Source organism: Nyctereutes procyonoides, unplaced genomic scaffold (assembly GCF_905146905.1).
Source record: "Nyctereutes procyonoides isolate TBG_1078 unplaced genomic scaffold, NYPRO_anot_genome, whole genome shotgun sequence".
NCBI lineage: Eukaryota > Metazoa > Chordata > Mammalia > Carnivora > Canidae > Nyctereutes > Nyctereutes procyonoides.
Genome location: NW_026575130.1, coordinates 16,586,938 through 16,601,496, shown reverse-complemented (window position 1 = coordinate 16,601,496; position 14,559 = coordinate 16,586,938). Strand labels below are relative to the sequence as shown.

Below are 14,559 nucleotides of genomic sequence, written 5' to 3'. Positions count from 1 at the left end.
ATTGTCATCAAACTTTGCTTACCAATAGTATTTACAAAAAACAATGGAATAACAAATTTAGATACCCAAAGAAAGAAAATTTCACCCAAGTACTTTGTATGTACCAACTAACTTCAAGCACTAAGGCCACAGATGAACAATTTCCAACATTCCAGAACTTAGGAGCATAGTCCCCACAAGCCCTTCCTAAAAATCTACTAGAGAACAAGCTTCATGAATCCCAAATAATTACAAATACATTGATATAAGGACTGATGGTGAGCACTAAATGTATAGTGACCTACAGAGATAAGACTAAATTACAATTAAAAGAGAGAGCATATAATATGTAATGATAATAAGCTCTGACACTGTAGGTGGATTCAAATATTTTTAAAATGGTGGGCTTCGTTTGGCTTGTCGTTTACTTGAAAAAAAAAAAAAACACAAAGTATTGGTCTTCTTTTCTGTTCTCTTCTCTATCTTTTGGCAGCTGAAGCCTAGATGAAGTTTACTGGACCCAAGAGGACAATTATAGCCAAAAAAAAGGGCTGAGAATGATACTACATATATGGAACTGGAGAAAGCTAGAATGAATCCTGGACTGATATCAAAATTAATAAAGATTAAATCACTATACATATACATATGCCCATATACAAACACATATAACACACAGATATATATACCTACATACATACATTCACACATACATATATTTCTTAGTTCTGTCAACTGAGAGGACCTAAAGGCAATCCCAACCCTGCAGCAAGAAGCCTATCTAGTGCATATATCTTAGCTTCCAAGTACCATGGGTAATTTCCAAGACAATAAAAAGTGAACCTGAAAATTTTTTTTGTGCCAGAAAGTAAGGAAGCTCAAAGAGTGATAAAGATATGTCAAAAAGACACAGGAGTCAACTTGAAGGGACTTCTAAATCTGAAGCAATCTGAGCATCAAAATTACAAATAATAGTAATGGGGGCACCTGAGTGGTTTAGTTGGTTGAGTATCTGATGCTTGGTTTTTGGCTCAGGTCATGATCTAATGGGTCATGAGACTGAGCCCCACTTCAGACTCTGCCACTCAGTGAAGAGTCTGCTTGATTCTCTCCCTCTCCCTCTCCCCCATCTGCCCATGCACTCTCTCTCTAATAAATAAATCTTTAAAAAAAATGATAGTAATGGATTAAATATGAATCCATGACTCCAAACTAATAAAATTGAGTGCCAACTAATCCACTATAGAAGGAATGATAGAATTAGAAAATCACCATTTGACAACCATTAGAAATTTATTTAGGAAAGAATCATCGATGGAGCTAAAAGGAATTGGGGAAAGCCTATTGGTGAACAGGACATTTACACAGTTTCAAGTATTTTCCCACAAAATATTTATTAATTACAAAGGGGGGAAAAAGTAAGTTTAGAATGGAGAAACCTAATAATAACCACCTCAAACAACTGATCAAAATTAGCATCATCCAATAAAGCCTATATCACTCCTGACATGTTATACTAAGAAAACAACATCACTTCTATGTATTCCTGCCAAAAATTCATATGAGGAAATGTCAAACCCAAGTTGAGGGAAATCTGGAATGCCTGGGTGGCTCAGTGGTTGAGCATCTGCCTTTGGCTCAGGGCATGATCCCAGGATCCAGGATCGAGTTCAGCATCAGGCTCCTTGTGGGAGGCCTGCCCCTCTCTCTGTGTCTCTAATGAATAAATAAATAAAATCTTTTTAAAAAATTGAGGGAAATTCTAGAAAATGATTATCCTGTACTCTTCAAAAATGCCAAGGTCAAGGGAAAAATATGTCAAAATAATGCAGCAGAAAAATATGTCAAAAATATGTTTTTGCTATCAAAGACATAATTGGAAAGATTGGCAGAATCCGAATGAGGTACGTGTTAATTTCATTAATTTGATGGTTATACAAGAGTGCCCCTATCTTAGAAAATATACACTGAATTATTGAGGGGTAACAGGACATAACAGGACATCATATCTGCAACTTACTTTTAACTGACTCAGGAAAAATTATAATAAGAACAAATTGTGTGTGTATACATGGGGTGAGGGAGACACCAGGGAAGGACAGAGGAAAGGTGTGATAAAGCAATTGAAGTAAAATTTTATCAAGTAGGAAGCCTGAGTGAAATATACAAGTAAAGTCTATACTATTCTGACTTTCCTAGGAATTTTAAATTATTTCAAAATTTTAAAAAACTTAAAATGGAGAGGGAAAATGTGGAGTATATGCAAACACTTTTAAATAACTGTATTAGTGGAGTAATATTAGTAATACTACCCTGAAACTATTATGCATGTATATGCTGTGGCAAAAAGCAAAAAAAAAAAAATAATAATCATGACATATTCTATCATTTACCATGGCCTTGAGAACCAGCATTACTATTGTGGAAGGAAGGGGATGGAAATATAAGCCAGGGGAAAAAAAAAAAAGAAAAAGGAATATAAACTAGAGAAGTTTAATACCCCAAAGTGCTTAATTTGGATGAAAAGTAACAGTATAAACCCATAAGCTGTTTCAGCTTTAAAAAAAAAAAAAAAAAAGTTATTTCCTAGTCTGTATACTGAGAAGTCCCAGAAACAATGAACAATCTAGTAGCTACAGCATCCCTAGTTCCAGACTGTGAGGTTGAAACACACACAAAGAAGCCAGGGCTTATTGGGAATATGACTGATTCCAGATCTATCACAGAAAATGTACAAGAGGAGCCTGCAACATTCTGTTATAGCAAACAGCAAGTAACTATTAAAGACTATTGGGAATCTGTCTGTACTCAGGAGCTAAATCTAAAGGGGTTTCCCTACTGGCCAAAGACCTAAAAAATAATACAGTTGACCCTGAACAACCCAACCATTAGAGGCACCAACCGTCAAGCAGTTAAAAATACCCATTTAACTTTTGACTCTCTAAAAATCTAACTACTAATAGCCTACTATTGACTGGGAGGAAGTCTTACCAATAACATAAATAGTCAATTAGCACATATGTTATATGTTATATGTGTTATCTAATATATTCTTATAATAAAATAAGCTAGAGAAAAATGTTACTAAGAAAATCAGAAGGAAGAGAAAATATATTTCTAGTACTGTACTGTATTTATCAAAAAAAATCTGATTAGTGGATCCACACAGTACAAACCCATGCTGTTCAAGGGTCAACTATACTAATAGCTGCTTTTGAGAAAAAAAGGGAACCAACTCCTTTTCTTGAAAACTGATAAAAGCAATCAGGCACTTGTCTTTTCTGTATGAACTGTACCACTGTGTAAACCATAAGACAGGAAAGGGGAAGTATCTCTTTATAGAAGTAGTTCAGCTAATAAATGATGAATTTTCTAAAACTTGTGGAGCCAGATATGAAAATGGTTTTATGTGTTTAGTATTTACAGGTGGACACAAAGTCCCTATGCATGCTAGTTAGAAGTTATCTATATATTCCCTTTCATTCTTAGCACAAAAATAATCTAGTTTTTTTCTGGACATCTTCCAGATTAATAGCTAGATGGTGAATATTGCTGAAGCAGGACCACACTCTTGTTTTATATTTTTAACATTTTTACTATTCAGAAAACTTTTCTACATCATGCATAGGGGCTCTGCTTAACAATGGCTACATGTGTACATGCACTCACACCAAACACTCTTTAGCTCCAAAGAGTGAAAATCTGGGCAAGTTCCATTACCTCTGGGTCTCAATATCCAGTTTTGTCATCTTAAAAATGGAATCAGCAAGGTTTTCTGTATTAACAATCTCTGGAACCAATGCCTGAGAAGGTAATATGATTCAGTTCAAATACTGCCACAATTTAAAACATATTCGATTTTTCTGATTTATTAAGTTCTTAGCTATCACATGAGATCTCATTTGCAACAATGTGTAGTATTACAAACATTAGTTGGGCAAATACAGTACTTACAAACCAGACTACATCTACTTTTGGTTTTCAAAATTATAGATCATTTTATGCCTTCACTTTCCACACCTACTGTCTTGCTTTTGGGGTTTTGGTGGAATCTGCAATTAATTTAGGAATACTCTATATTTAGGACTAGTGAAAAAAATAAATACAGTATTAAAAATGTTTACGTGAATAATCCAAAAGTGTAGAACCAAGATCTGTTTTTATTTCCTAAGTTTCTACTGCACACCTGATGCATAGAGTATCCACCATTAACTAAATCTAAAATAAGAATGCATGATGTGAAAAACAAATGCATCTTTTCCTCCTCTTTACAAACCAGAAACAAGTTTTATTTGTGTGATTATAAGAGTAATGTTTCTCAACTCATTAAAAAAGACATAACAAAGTAAAAATCACTTATGAATTCTACACAAGAAAATCACTCAACCATTTTGGTATACTTGACTCGTTATTCTAGTTAGCTGTTGAGTTATGTATGCTTAAACAAGATTAGAATAATCTACATATGTTTATAACTCACTTTAATTTAATTTATTGTGTATTTCATTTTATATCAATAAATATCAATCCACTTTATTTATTTATTTATCTATCTATCTATCTATTTATTTATTTATTTTTCAGGACTGTTGCAATAGGGAAGTAATCAGGCTTACCTCTGAATTCAGCAAAGATAGCTGGGGATTTATGGCCAAAGAGCAGGATGAAGGGATCAGTGGATGGAAAATTACTGAGGCACATTATCATTTTTAATAGGCACATAGTATCTGAATCCAATGCAATTTATTTAATCAATTCCCACTAATGAATATTTATACTCTTTCCAAATTTTGCTACTGACAATTTTTATATATACATTTTTGCATACTTATCTGATTATTGAATAGCTTCATTTGTGAATATGGGAAGCCATGATTAAATTAAGTTTCAAACCAAATTCAGTATTCTTTAACTATAATGTCTGAAACAGTTTGGCTCTTAGCTGAAATTTGGAGATCATTTTATAACACTTAACTCAATGTTATCGACATAATTGTTCTGAATATTATAATTCGTACTCGTCACTAAATTTTAATTAAGTCAGAAATAGAGAATGGAACTGCCTTAAAAGGAATAGGTTGGTTAATACTCCAGATGTGTAATGACAGTTTAAAAAGCTTTATTTTACTATTTTGAGTGAGGCAAAAGGACGGAACTTTGAATTTTTTATTAGATTTAAATTTTTAAAAATGTAGCCAAAAGAAAAACAAGGAAAACTCTATATACATATCTCTCACATGAGGGGAAAAAACAGGGGACTATTTTATTGCTATTGTGCTGATAGATGTTGCAAATTACACGAGTTACCCATTCATTAAAGCAGACACAGGATGGCTTTTTTTTTGAAGTTGTAGGCCACAATTTAGATCAAGTTACTAAGAAATTCTTGAAAATAATCAAAATGCTCTTTTCTGGAAAAAACATACAAATCTGTAAGTCAAACTGCCTCCCAATTAGTATGAAACAGTAAAGTTAATACTAAGTAAATAGCAATGCAAAACATTAAAATAGTGATATTGTATCCCTCTGTGAAAGTTCAAAACATATCAATAATTCAATAAATATACAGTTTAAGAAACTAAAATGTAATTTACTTTTCTGCCTGCTGACATTATTTTTCCAGAATATGTAGTAGCTAGTAGCTAGTCATATGTATCAATCCTTTTGAACATAAACCAAACTCGAAGTATGAAAATATCTGATTATTTGTAAAAGTCAATTCACTTAGAAGTCCATTGCAATAAACAATCCATAAAATAATATCTTTAACTAAAACATAGAAAGCAATAATGTCCTAGATCCATTTGAAGATCAAGCTTTTTCCTCAAGGAAAACTCTTGCCAACTTTTTAAAGTGTTTTATCAATCAGACTGCTCACCTGGCAAAAATAAAATGTAAAGAAGATAAAAATTTTGGAATTTAGGTAGAACTTACTCTCACATTTTCCCATTCACTGTACAAGAATAATAGAAGTCAAATGCAATGTTTTCTTTTGCCCATCTTAGTATAACAACACATCAGAGGAACCTCCAGTCAAAACTGAGTTATAAGAGTTTGACAATAATCTAGAATAGGAGAAATTCAGAAATAAAATTTTAAAATTTAATCAATAGCTTCAATTTCTTTCTACACTAAATATTTTCTCAGGACTTAAAACAAATCTTCTAGACCTTTCCTTCCCCTAAATTCTTAAATTATTCCATTACACATCTTCTGAGAACATTCTATGTAAAACACTTCACTAAGTATTTGTGTATAACTCTATTTCAGCTAATGCTCCCATAAACCCTGTGATGAAATCTTCATTTCACATATAACCAAAAAAGACTTAGAGATGCTAAGTAACTTGTCCTTTGTTACAAAATTGTCAGGGGCAAAGTCTGCATCTGAACTTTCTGACCACACAACTATAACCTATCACTTTACTTGGTTATCACAGACTGACTTTACAAGACATTGTACTATTAATTTTCACTGTTATTTTTCTTAATTTTCTCCACGTTCATGTCTTTAAGAGCAACAACTATGTTGTGCTCTGATATCTTATAGTATCCTTCAACAGACTGATTTCAAATTGCTTATATGATGGGGGCACCTGGATGGCTCAGTCGGTACAGCATACAAGTTTTGATCTTAAGGTTGTGAGTTCAAGCTATGTCAGGCGCAGAGCTTAGTTAAAATAACAAAGCAAAACAAAACACTGAAAGAATGAAGTTTCTCAATGAAGCATTAAACGAACAACAACAAAAACCCCAAATCACTTATATAAGAATGACAAGCTACAAGTTTAAAGTTTCTCAGAGCCCCACACTTGTTAGACAGAAATAATACCAAAAAAAATTGAGTTCTTAACTGTTAAATGCATTCCATGTATTAATTCCTTTGATTCTCATAACAGCCTCATAAAATCTGTACATTACTGTCCCATTTTGCAGATGAAAGAGCCAAAGGCTAGAGAGGTTATCCTACTTGCCCAAGATTAAGGATATAAGCTAGTAGGTAGAGGAGATAGGCTTCAAAAGTCAAGGTATTCTGTCTTGAGTGGTTATCTGCTTTACGTTAAAACTGTCTAGTACTAAATAATGGCTAAAATGAAACAATGTATTTATACAGTATGCAAAAAATTTTAACCATGGGCAATTATTTCTTGGATATGACACCAAAAGCACAGGTGATAAGAGCAAAGACAGACAAAAGAGATTACATCAAGCTTAACAACTTCTGTATATCAAAGAACACAACAAACAGAATGAAAGACTTCCTACAGAATGGGCAAAAAAATGGGCCATTCATGTATCTGATAAGGGGTTTATATCCAAAATATATAAAGAACTCCTACAACTCAACTACAAAACAACCCAATTATAAAATGGGCAAGGGCACCTGGATGGCTCAGTCCATTAAGTGTCTGACTCTTGACTTCAGCTCAGGTCATGATCTAAGTAAGGGGTCATGGTATAGAGCCCTGCTCTGCACTTACCATGGAGTCTGCTGGAGTTCTCTCTCTCCCTCTGCCCTCCCCTCTACTTGCACACACCCCCCCATAAATAAATAAAGAAATTAATTAATTAATGATAAATAAATGCTTAAAAAACAAGCCACTTTCTGTCAATCACCTGAGTTCTATCCTCAACACCCTAATAAGTAAAAAATTATTTTAAAAAAATGGCCAAAGGACTTGAATAGAAATTTCTCCACAGATGATACAAACAAGCCAACATGCATATAAAAGCATGCTCAATACCATTAATCATTAAAAAAAAAAATGCAACCACAATGGGATATCACCTCACACTTTTCAGGATGGCTACTATCAAAAACAAATAAGAGAGTTTTGGTGAGGATGCAGAAAAATTGTAACTCTTGCACACTGTTGCTAGGAATGTAAAATGGTGCAACTGCAATGGAAAATAGAACAGTAGTTCCTCAAAAAAATTAAAAATAGAACTGTCACTATGATCCAGCAATCCCATTTCTGGGTATGCATGTGAAAAGAACTGAAAGCAGGAGAAACTTGCAATGTGATATTTGCACACCCATGCTTATAGCATCATTCACAATAGCCAAGCTATAAAAACAACCTAAATATCTATTGGCAGATGACTGAAAAATGAAAATGTGGTGTGTGTGTGTGTGTAATGAAATATTATACAGTCTTAAAAAGAAAATCATATCATGTGCTACAACATGTATTTAAAGAACATTCCGCTAAGTGAAATAAACTAGTCAAAAAACACAAATATTGTATGATTTCACTTACATAAGCTATCAAAAGTAGTAGAATTTTAAAAGTAAAGAACAGTGTTGCCAAGGCCTGGGAGATAGGGAAAATAGGGAGTTGTTCCACTGGTATAGAATTTCAGTTCTATAAGATGAAAAAATTCTAGAGATCTATGACACAACAGTGTGAAAATGGTTAATACTACTGAACCATATGCTTAAAAACGGTTAAGTAAATTTCGTTACGTATCTTTGCCACATTTTTAAAAATATTAACTCCTTTTCTTTCACTTCCTTTTCCTATCCTCTCTAGTATTCAACAGCAGTGTAAAGAAAATGATAGAGAAAAGCAAACAATAGAAGAGCTTCAACAATATAAAAAAAAAATCGAGAAAACAATAAAATAAAAGCCTCACATTCTTCTTAACTTATCATTAGTTTTCCTAACCTAGAAATACCTTGAACCTCGAGTGAAACAGTTTTTAATCGGCAAGCCAATACAGCATAGTGGTTAAAGGCTTTCTGGAGCTAGAAAGCTCAAGTACTATTCTGACTTTGCTACTAATTACTCTGTGACCTTCGGAAGAGTGTTTGCATTCATTCATTCCCTCATTCATTCATCCATCGAAAAGTCTGTTTACACGTAAGGTAAGTAAACCCAGTCAAATGAATTCCACCTCTACACAGGACTGCTCTGAGGAGTAAACGAAATAATCCATACGAAGCCCTAGGCGCAAGGCCCGGCACTTGGTCAGCGCTCAGTCAGTGTTGACTGCCGCTCGTACTTTAAAGCCTGCAGAGCTGAACAGGAAGAGGGCGAGTTCAAGTCAAGGCAGTTCAGTTCAGTAGGCTGAATTCCTTAGCGATTTGCCTGATTTATCGACAACTGGGGTGTCATAAAATCAGATACTACTGAGGAAATCAATGCCAAATTTTGCTCCTCTCTTCTAAAAAAGTCTCTACCGGGGAAAAGCAATGTCATCTCAGGTATTCAAAACGTTTGCTTTGGGAACAGGGTTTTCTGCCCTCGAGGTGGTGGAACGGAGACCTGGGCCTCGGCCACTAGAGTTCCCCATTCCTCTCAGTTCACTAGGGGCCTAGGCCTTCCTTGAGGGCGAGGATGCGGTGGGAGGGGGCCACCGGAGCCAACAGCCCTGTAAGAAGCCCCGCTCAGTTAAGATGGGGCCAGACGGATCTAGGAGAATGACAGCGAGACCCGCACAAACCGACCGGGGAACCGGGGACACTCGCCTGTCCACAGAGAGCCGGCACCTGGAAGGCAAGCTAGTGCGGAGGCAACCTCGGGGAGCCCATCCCAGCCCCGGCCCGGGACAGTCGGGGCCGCGCGGGGGTGTGGCGGGGTCAGGCAGGCCGGGGGTGCAGGCAGGCCGCGGGTGCGCGGAGGGGCGACGGTGGGGGCGACGGTGGGGGCGACGGTGGGGGCGGGGCGGGGGCGGGGGCGGGCGGCGCGGCGGCCTGGGGAGCCGGCAGGTGGGGAAGGGGCACCGAGGGCCTCACCGCGGGCCGAGGGCAGTGGGTAGAGCTTCTCCGCCTTCTGCAGGAAGCGCTGGGCCTTCTCACGGTTGCCGGCGCTCAGGGCCTCCCGGGCGATCTCCACACATTTCTCCGCCTCATCCCGGTTCCCCTCCATGGCTTGCGCTTCCTTCCGCTTCCTCCAGCGGCGCAGCTACGGGGGACGGACTCCGCGGCCGCGGCGGGGGCGAGCCGGCCCGGGGCGGGGGCGTGCGGGGTCGAGCGGGGAGGAGAGCCGGGGACCGAGGCGGCGGCGGCGGCGGCGGCGGCCCGGGCGGGCTGGCGGGCTCACAGCTCCGCCTCCTCACGGCGGCCTCCCCGCCCCCCGCGGGCCGCTACGGCGCGAGCCGCATCCCTCCGGGCCCCCCGGACCGAGCTCCCGGGCCTGGGAGGCCGAGCCGACGGTCTGCCGGTGCGCGGCGCCGCCACGCTCGGAGCCGACCAACGTGGGGGCCGGGGGGGCGGGCGATACCAGCCCGGCTGCCCGCCGGGGGACTCCGCCGAGGTGGGGGCCCGGCCCCCTGCCCTCCTGGCGGCCGGGGCGACGGGGGGGCGCTGGGGACGCCCGTTTACAGCAAAAACTCCGGGGACCCAAGGGCTCGCCTCTGGGCCCCCCAGCCTCGGGAGGCCTCGGTCGGGTGAGAATCGCGCTGTCAGTCCCTAGGCAGCGCTTCCGGCACAGGTGTTCTGGAGCACGGAGGAGCGTCGTTTGACCCGAACTACGGTGTTGCTGTATTTATTCCCTTTTGGTTACAGCCGCACACCGTTTTTCCTGACCCATATTCCATTAAATTGTCTTTCGGTACACCCAGAAGGTACTTTATTTGCAGTTTGCAAATTATTCTGGTGAAAAGCCCTAATCCTGATCCTTTACGACCAAAACAAGGCAGAAACCACCGTTTCATTATCACAGAATTGGCTACTTGTTGGATTTTCTCCCTTCTCCCATTTTCATGGCACCTCCTCGTGACATGCTGAACCACGTCATGTTGGGTCTCCTTGGGGAGAGAGGGACCACTTTTTGCTTGGGACTATCACCCAAATTAAAATTAGGACAGGAACTTCCCACAAAGCCAGACTCAAAATAGGCCACTCAACCCAAGCAAAAAATACTAGCTTTTTTTCACGATGTTCAATCAAGCTATTGTTAGCATGCAAATATGTAACTCAGGACTTGCAAAGAAATACTGATGCTCTTCTGGAAAATGCGGAATAGCAGGGGCCCTCTCCCACCCCCCAGGGATGTTTAACGACTCAAAGATTTAACTCAAGTAGACTTCAAAACACGAAAAAACATTATCTTCAAAGTCTAAACTGCAAGTTCCCTCGGTGGAGGTAGGTAGCTATAACGCAGGACTTCCTTTACCTGTGCTTTCCCTCCCCAAATTCACCACACCAACAGCCCACCAATGTGATGCCACCACGTAAGAGTAGACACAGCCAACAGAGTGAGACGGTCAAGCCCAGCCTCTAAGAAACAGCAACCTGTCCCATTCCAGCTCCTGCCAACGTTTAAAGATCCTTAATAGCTCATTACGTGTTAAAAAAAAAAAAAAAATACACTTGAGGGTTCTGACTTGGTTGATCTACAAGTCTACAATTCCAAAAGAAGAAATATGCTTATGTTACTACTGCTCTATGAGTTACCTACTCAAAAGAAAGGAATTCCCATTACAATCAAGCAAATATAAAACACAACTAGTTTGGGATATGACCTTTATTGAGCTTATCCACTGGAGTGGAAATAATGTCTGTACAAAACCAAATGTTTGTTACTATAACTTCTGCATCACAATTAAAATCCAAACAGTTTTTTAAAAACAGTCAACTCAATCAAAACCCACTACTTCAGAATCAATAGCTTCTTTGAAGCCACAGTAACACTTAAATATGGTTAAGACTCGAATGCAGAAATTTGGTTGGTTGGAAAGCTAATTAAACTTCCAACTTGCTCAAATAGAATTACAAAAAGGCAAAATTGTGTTTTTCACAGAGATACAGTCCACTGGAATCACCAACACTGGACAGCTGTTAAGAGTATTTAGAGTCCTGAGATAATAAGGAATCCAGGCATCCTTTAAACAGTCTTCTGTTGTCCTTTCTTCCCAATCAGAGATTTGTGGATGTGTGGAATAACACCTAGGAGAAGAACAGAGAGGGATTAATTCTACTTTTTAATAGACATATTCTAAAAATCACACAACACTTAAAAAACCAAGACAATGTTCAACTTCAAAGAGGTCTTTAAATGCAAAGCTCAAGGATGTACAAATTCATTAAGTTCTATATACGAATCAAATTTCTTGGTGCAACCACACCGAAGACGACTGAAAACAGGCCTTCTTCTTGACTAAGAATTAATGAGCGCTAAGGAATTTTTTTTCTCCAAAGGAACAAAATTTTAGTATTTACATACCACCACCAGCAATTGTAGCCTTGATGAGGGAATCCAATTCTTCGTCTCCACGAATAGCAAGTTGCAAGTGACGAGGGGTAATACGCTTTACCTTCAAGTCTTTCGATGCATTTCCTGCCAATTCAAGTACCTACAAGGCAGATTTTAATCAACCTCCTTCCAAACTTTCCTTAAAGTCAAATGTTAGTCAATCTCCTTCCACCTTTCCTTAAAGCCAAAACCCAGGGAGTAGAATCAAATCTCCAGGAAAAGTAATCCACCAAATGTCGCCTGCCCCTACTACCTGAATGGCAACACCAGCAAACGGGGGCACGCAATTTTATTTCCAAGAGCAGCAAACTCCACCAAGCCCAGTAGGATCCCTCAATGAACACCAGCCCCCTCTAGCGTTCCCAGAAGCTTCTAGCCGTGTGATTAGGGCCTGGGAGTTTTTCTTGCATCACTTTCCTCCTTCCCTCTCGCCGCCTCCCCCCAGCCCCCCCAAACCTTTTCCAGATTATAGGCGTACACCCATTTACCTCTGCGGTGAGGTACTCCAGGATGGCTGCGCTGTACACAGCGGCAGTCGCGCCCACACGTCCATGACTGGTCGTCCTAGATTTCAGGTGTCGATGAATACGGCCCACCGGGAACTTAATTTTAAGCACACAAACATAAATGCACAAAGATGTTAGAGTCAAAGACGGCAATCTTACGCGCGCGCCAAAGCGAGGGGGCACGGACGCTGGTGCAGCAACGCGCCCCAGCATCGACACACGTGATCGGCCCCCCCCCCCGATATTTATCGTATCGGCGAACCTAGTCGCGACACCGCATCACCCACGCAAAGACGAAACGCCCATCTAGAGCGATGATACACAAGAAAAGAGGCGGAAAGAAAAACGCCACAATCCCTGGACTGCACGAGCCTCCACTGACCTGCAAGCCGGCTCTCTGTGAGCGGGAAACCGCCTTTGTCTTGGCCTTTCCGGAGTCCTTCCCAGCCTTACCGCCAGCCTGCGGCGCGCACACGCCCGCGAGCGAAGGAGGAACGGGGAATATAGGATTACCAGGGCGGCGTGCCCCTCCCCCACCGCGGCGCGGCCCAGGCGCGAGCGCGGCCCCGTGCCCAGCCGGGGTCTCCGGCCAGCCGCGCGCCTCAAGGGCGACCCCGCCCGCCCGCCCCCCGCGGCGCGCCCGCCGCGGCCGCGCGCCTCCGTCCGCCCGCCGGCCCCCAGCGGCGCTGCGCGCGCCACCCAACCGCCGCCGCCGCCGCCGCCGCCCGCCGCCGCCGCCCGCCGCCCGCCGCGAGAGCGGAGGCTGCTCCGCTCGCCGCCGACAAAACACCTCCCCCCGCTCTTCCAAATCCTGTCTCCGCGCGTTCCCAACCGTCGCCACTTCACCCCCATCTCCCGAGCGTAACGGGCTTTTCCCCCATCGGCAAAAGCCCGCGGAGTCTTCGAGCGCCTCCGCGAAGTTTACCATTTCGAATTCTGCTGAAGCTCAAACAAGCAAGGCAGAGAAAGGACTAGCCAGACAGCCAGCGAGATCCCACCGCCCACTCCTCCGTCGCACCGCGATTCAAACTGCGCTGTCTCCCGCCTTCCCCGCGCCCTTTATACCGCTGAATGTTCCCTCATCCGGGAACTCGGATTGCTCATCCCACCAATGGCGGCCACCCGCCCTCGGGACGCGTCCTTGAGGCCTCAGCCAATGAGCAAGCGAAGAGCAGGGCGGAGGGGCGGGCGCTCCGCCGCTCGAGCCGCTATTGGGGCGTGGGGAAGGAGGTGGGGGGAGGGCGGAGGGGTGGGAACTGAGGAGAAGAAGGGCACGGCGGCGGGAGGGAAGAAACAGAGCGAGCTACGCTGCGGGAGCGAGGGGACCCGCCGGCCGTGGTCACGTGTCCGGGGGAGGAGCCGAGAGGCTGGCCCAGGGGAGGGGCGCGCGGTGGCGCCCCCAGGCTGCGGGCCCGGTCCCGCCGGCCGCGTGTGGCGCTGTCCTGACCTAGCTCCTTCCCGCACCGCCCACCGCCCGGTCGCCGCGACCGGAGCGCTCCAAGGCCGAGACCCGCTGACCCACGGCCTTTTTTTTTTTTTCTTTCTTTTTCCCCCCCGGGGCCCGGGGCAGCCGCCTCCGCGCCCCCCTCTCCTCTCCTCTGGTCTGACAGGTGGCGCGTCCGCGTCGCGGGAGGTGGCCCCCGCTCCTCCGTGAACCACCGGCTTGCCCGGGATGTGGCGTTCCTTCCGCGGCGGCAAAGCCCCAGCCTCCGATCGCGCCCCGCTGCTCCCACGTCCTCTCGGGCTGTGCCTCCCACGGGCGCGCCCCCCGCCCCCCCGCGCGCGAGATAGTTCCCCCGGAGCGGAGGGCGGAGCAGAGTCACCTCGAGGGTCAGTCACAAAAGGCCTTTTGGTCTCCGCACCGGAGGGCTTGGG

The 14,559-nt window shown here is 42.9% G+C and overlaps 2 protein-coding genes across 3 annotated transcripts in view; both read right to left on the bottom strand.

Annotated features, from left to right (window-relative positions):
* The window catches only part of DNAJB14 (DnaJ heat shock protein family (Hsp40) member B14), a 45,927-nt gene extending 35,936 nt beyond the window's left edge, over window positions 1-9,991 (bottom strand). For both annotated transcript variants that reach the window (XM_055342353.1, XM_055342352.1), the window contains exon 1: window positions 9,718-9,991. In XM_055342353.1, coding sequence (XP_055198328.1) covers window positions 9,718-9,850 — 133 coding nt within the window. In that variant the 5' untranslated portion in view covers window positions 9,851-9,991. The remainder of the gene's footprint in view (window positions 1-9,717) is intronic.
* Window positions 9,992-11,431: 1,440 nt separating this feature from the next.
* LOC129521203 (histone H2A.Z) lies at window positions 11,432-13,755 on the bottom strand. The gene is made up of 5 exons (XM_055342482.1): window positions 13,610-13,755; window positions 13,067-13,144; window positions 12,667-12,780; window positions 12,149-12,278; window positions 11,432-11,871 (listed from the first exon to the last, which is right to left on the bottom strand). The coding sequence occupies exons 1-5, from the start codon at window positions 13,610-13,612 to the stop codon at window positions 11,810-11,812; spliced, it is 387 nt and encodes a 128-aa protein (XP_055198457.1). The 5' UTR covers window positions 13,613-13,755; the 3' UTR covers window positions 11,432-11,809.
* Between the last annotated feature and the right edge of the window lie 804 nt (window positions 13,756-14,559).

Excerpts from the sequence above, each read along its gene's own strand:
- LOC129521203 (XM_055342482.1), bottom strand. Across the intron at positions 12,279-12,666 it reads TGGAGTACCTCACCGCAGAG|GTACTTGAATTGGCAGGAAA; the intron begins GTAAATGGGTGT and ends TCTGCCTTGTAG. Across the intron at positions 11,872-12,148 it reads GGCTACAATTGCTGGTGGTG|GTGTTATTCCACACATCCAC; the intron begins GTATGTAAATAC and ends TTCTTCTCCTAG.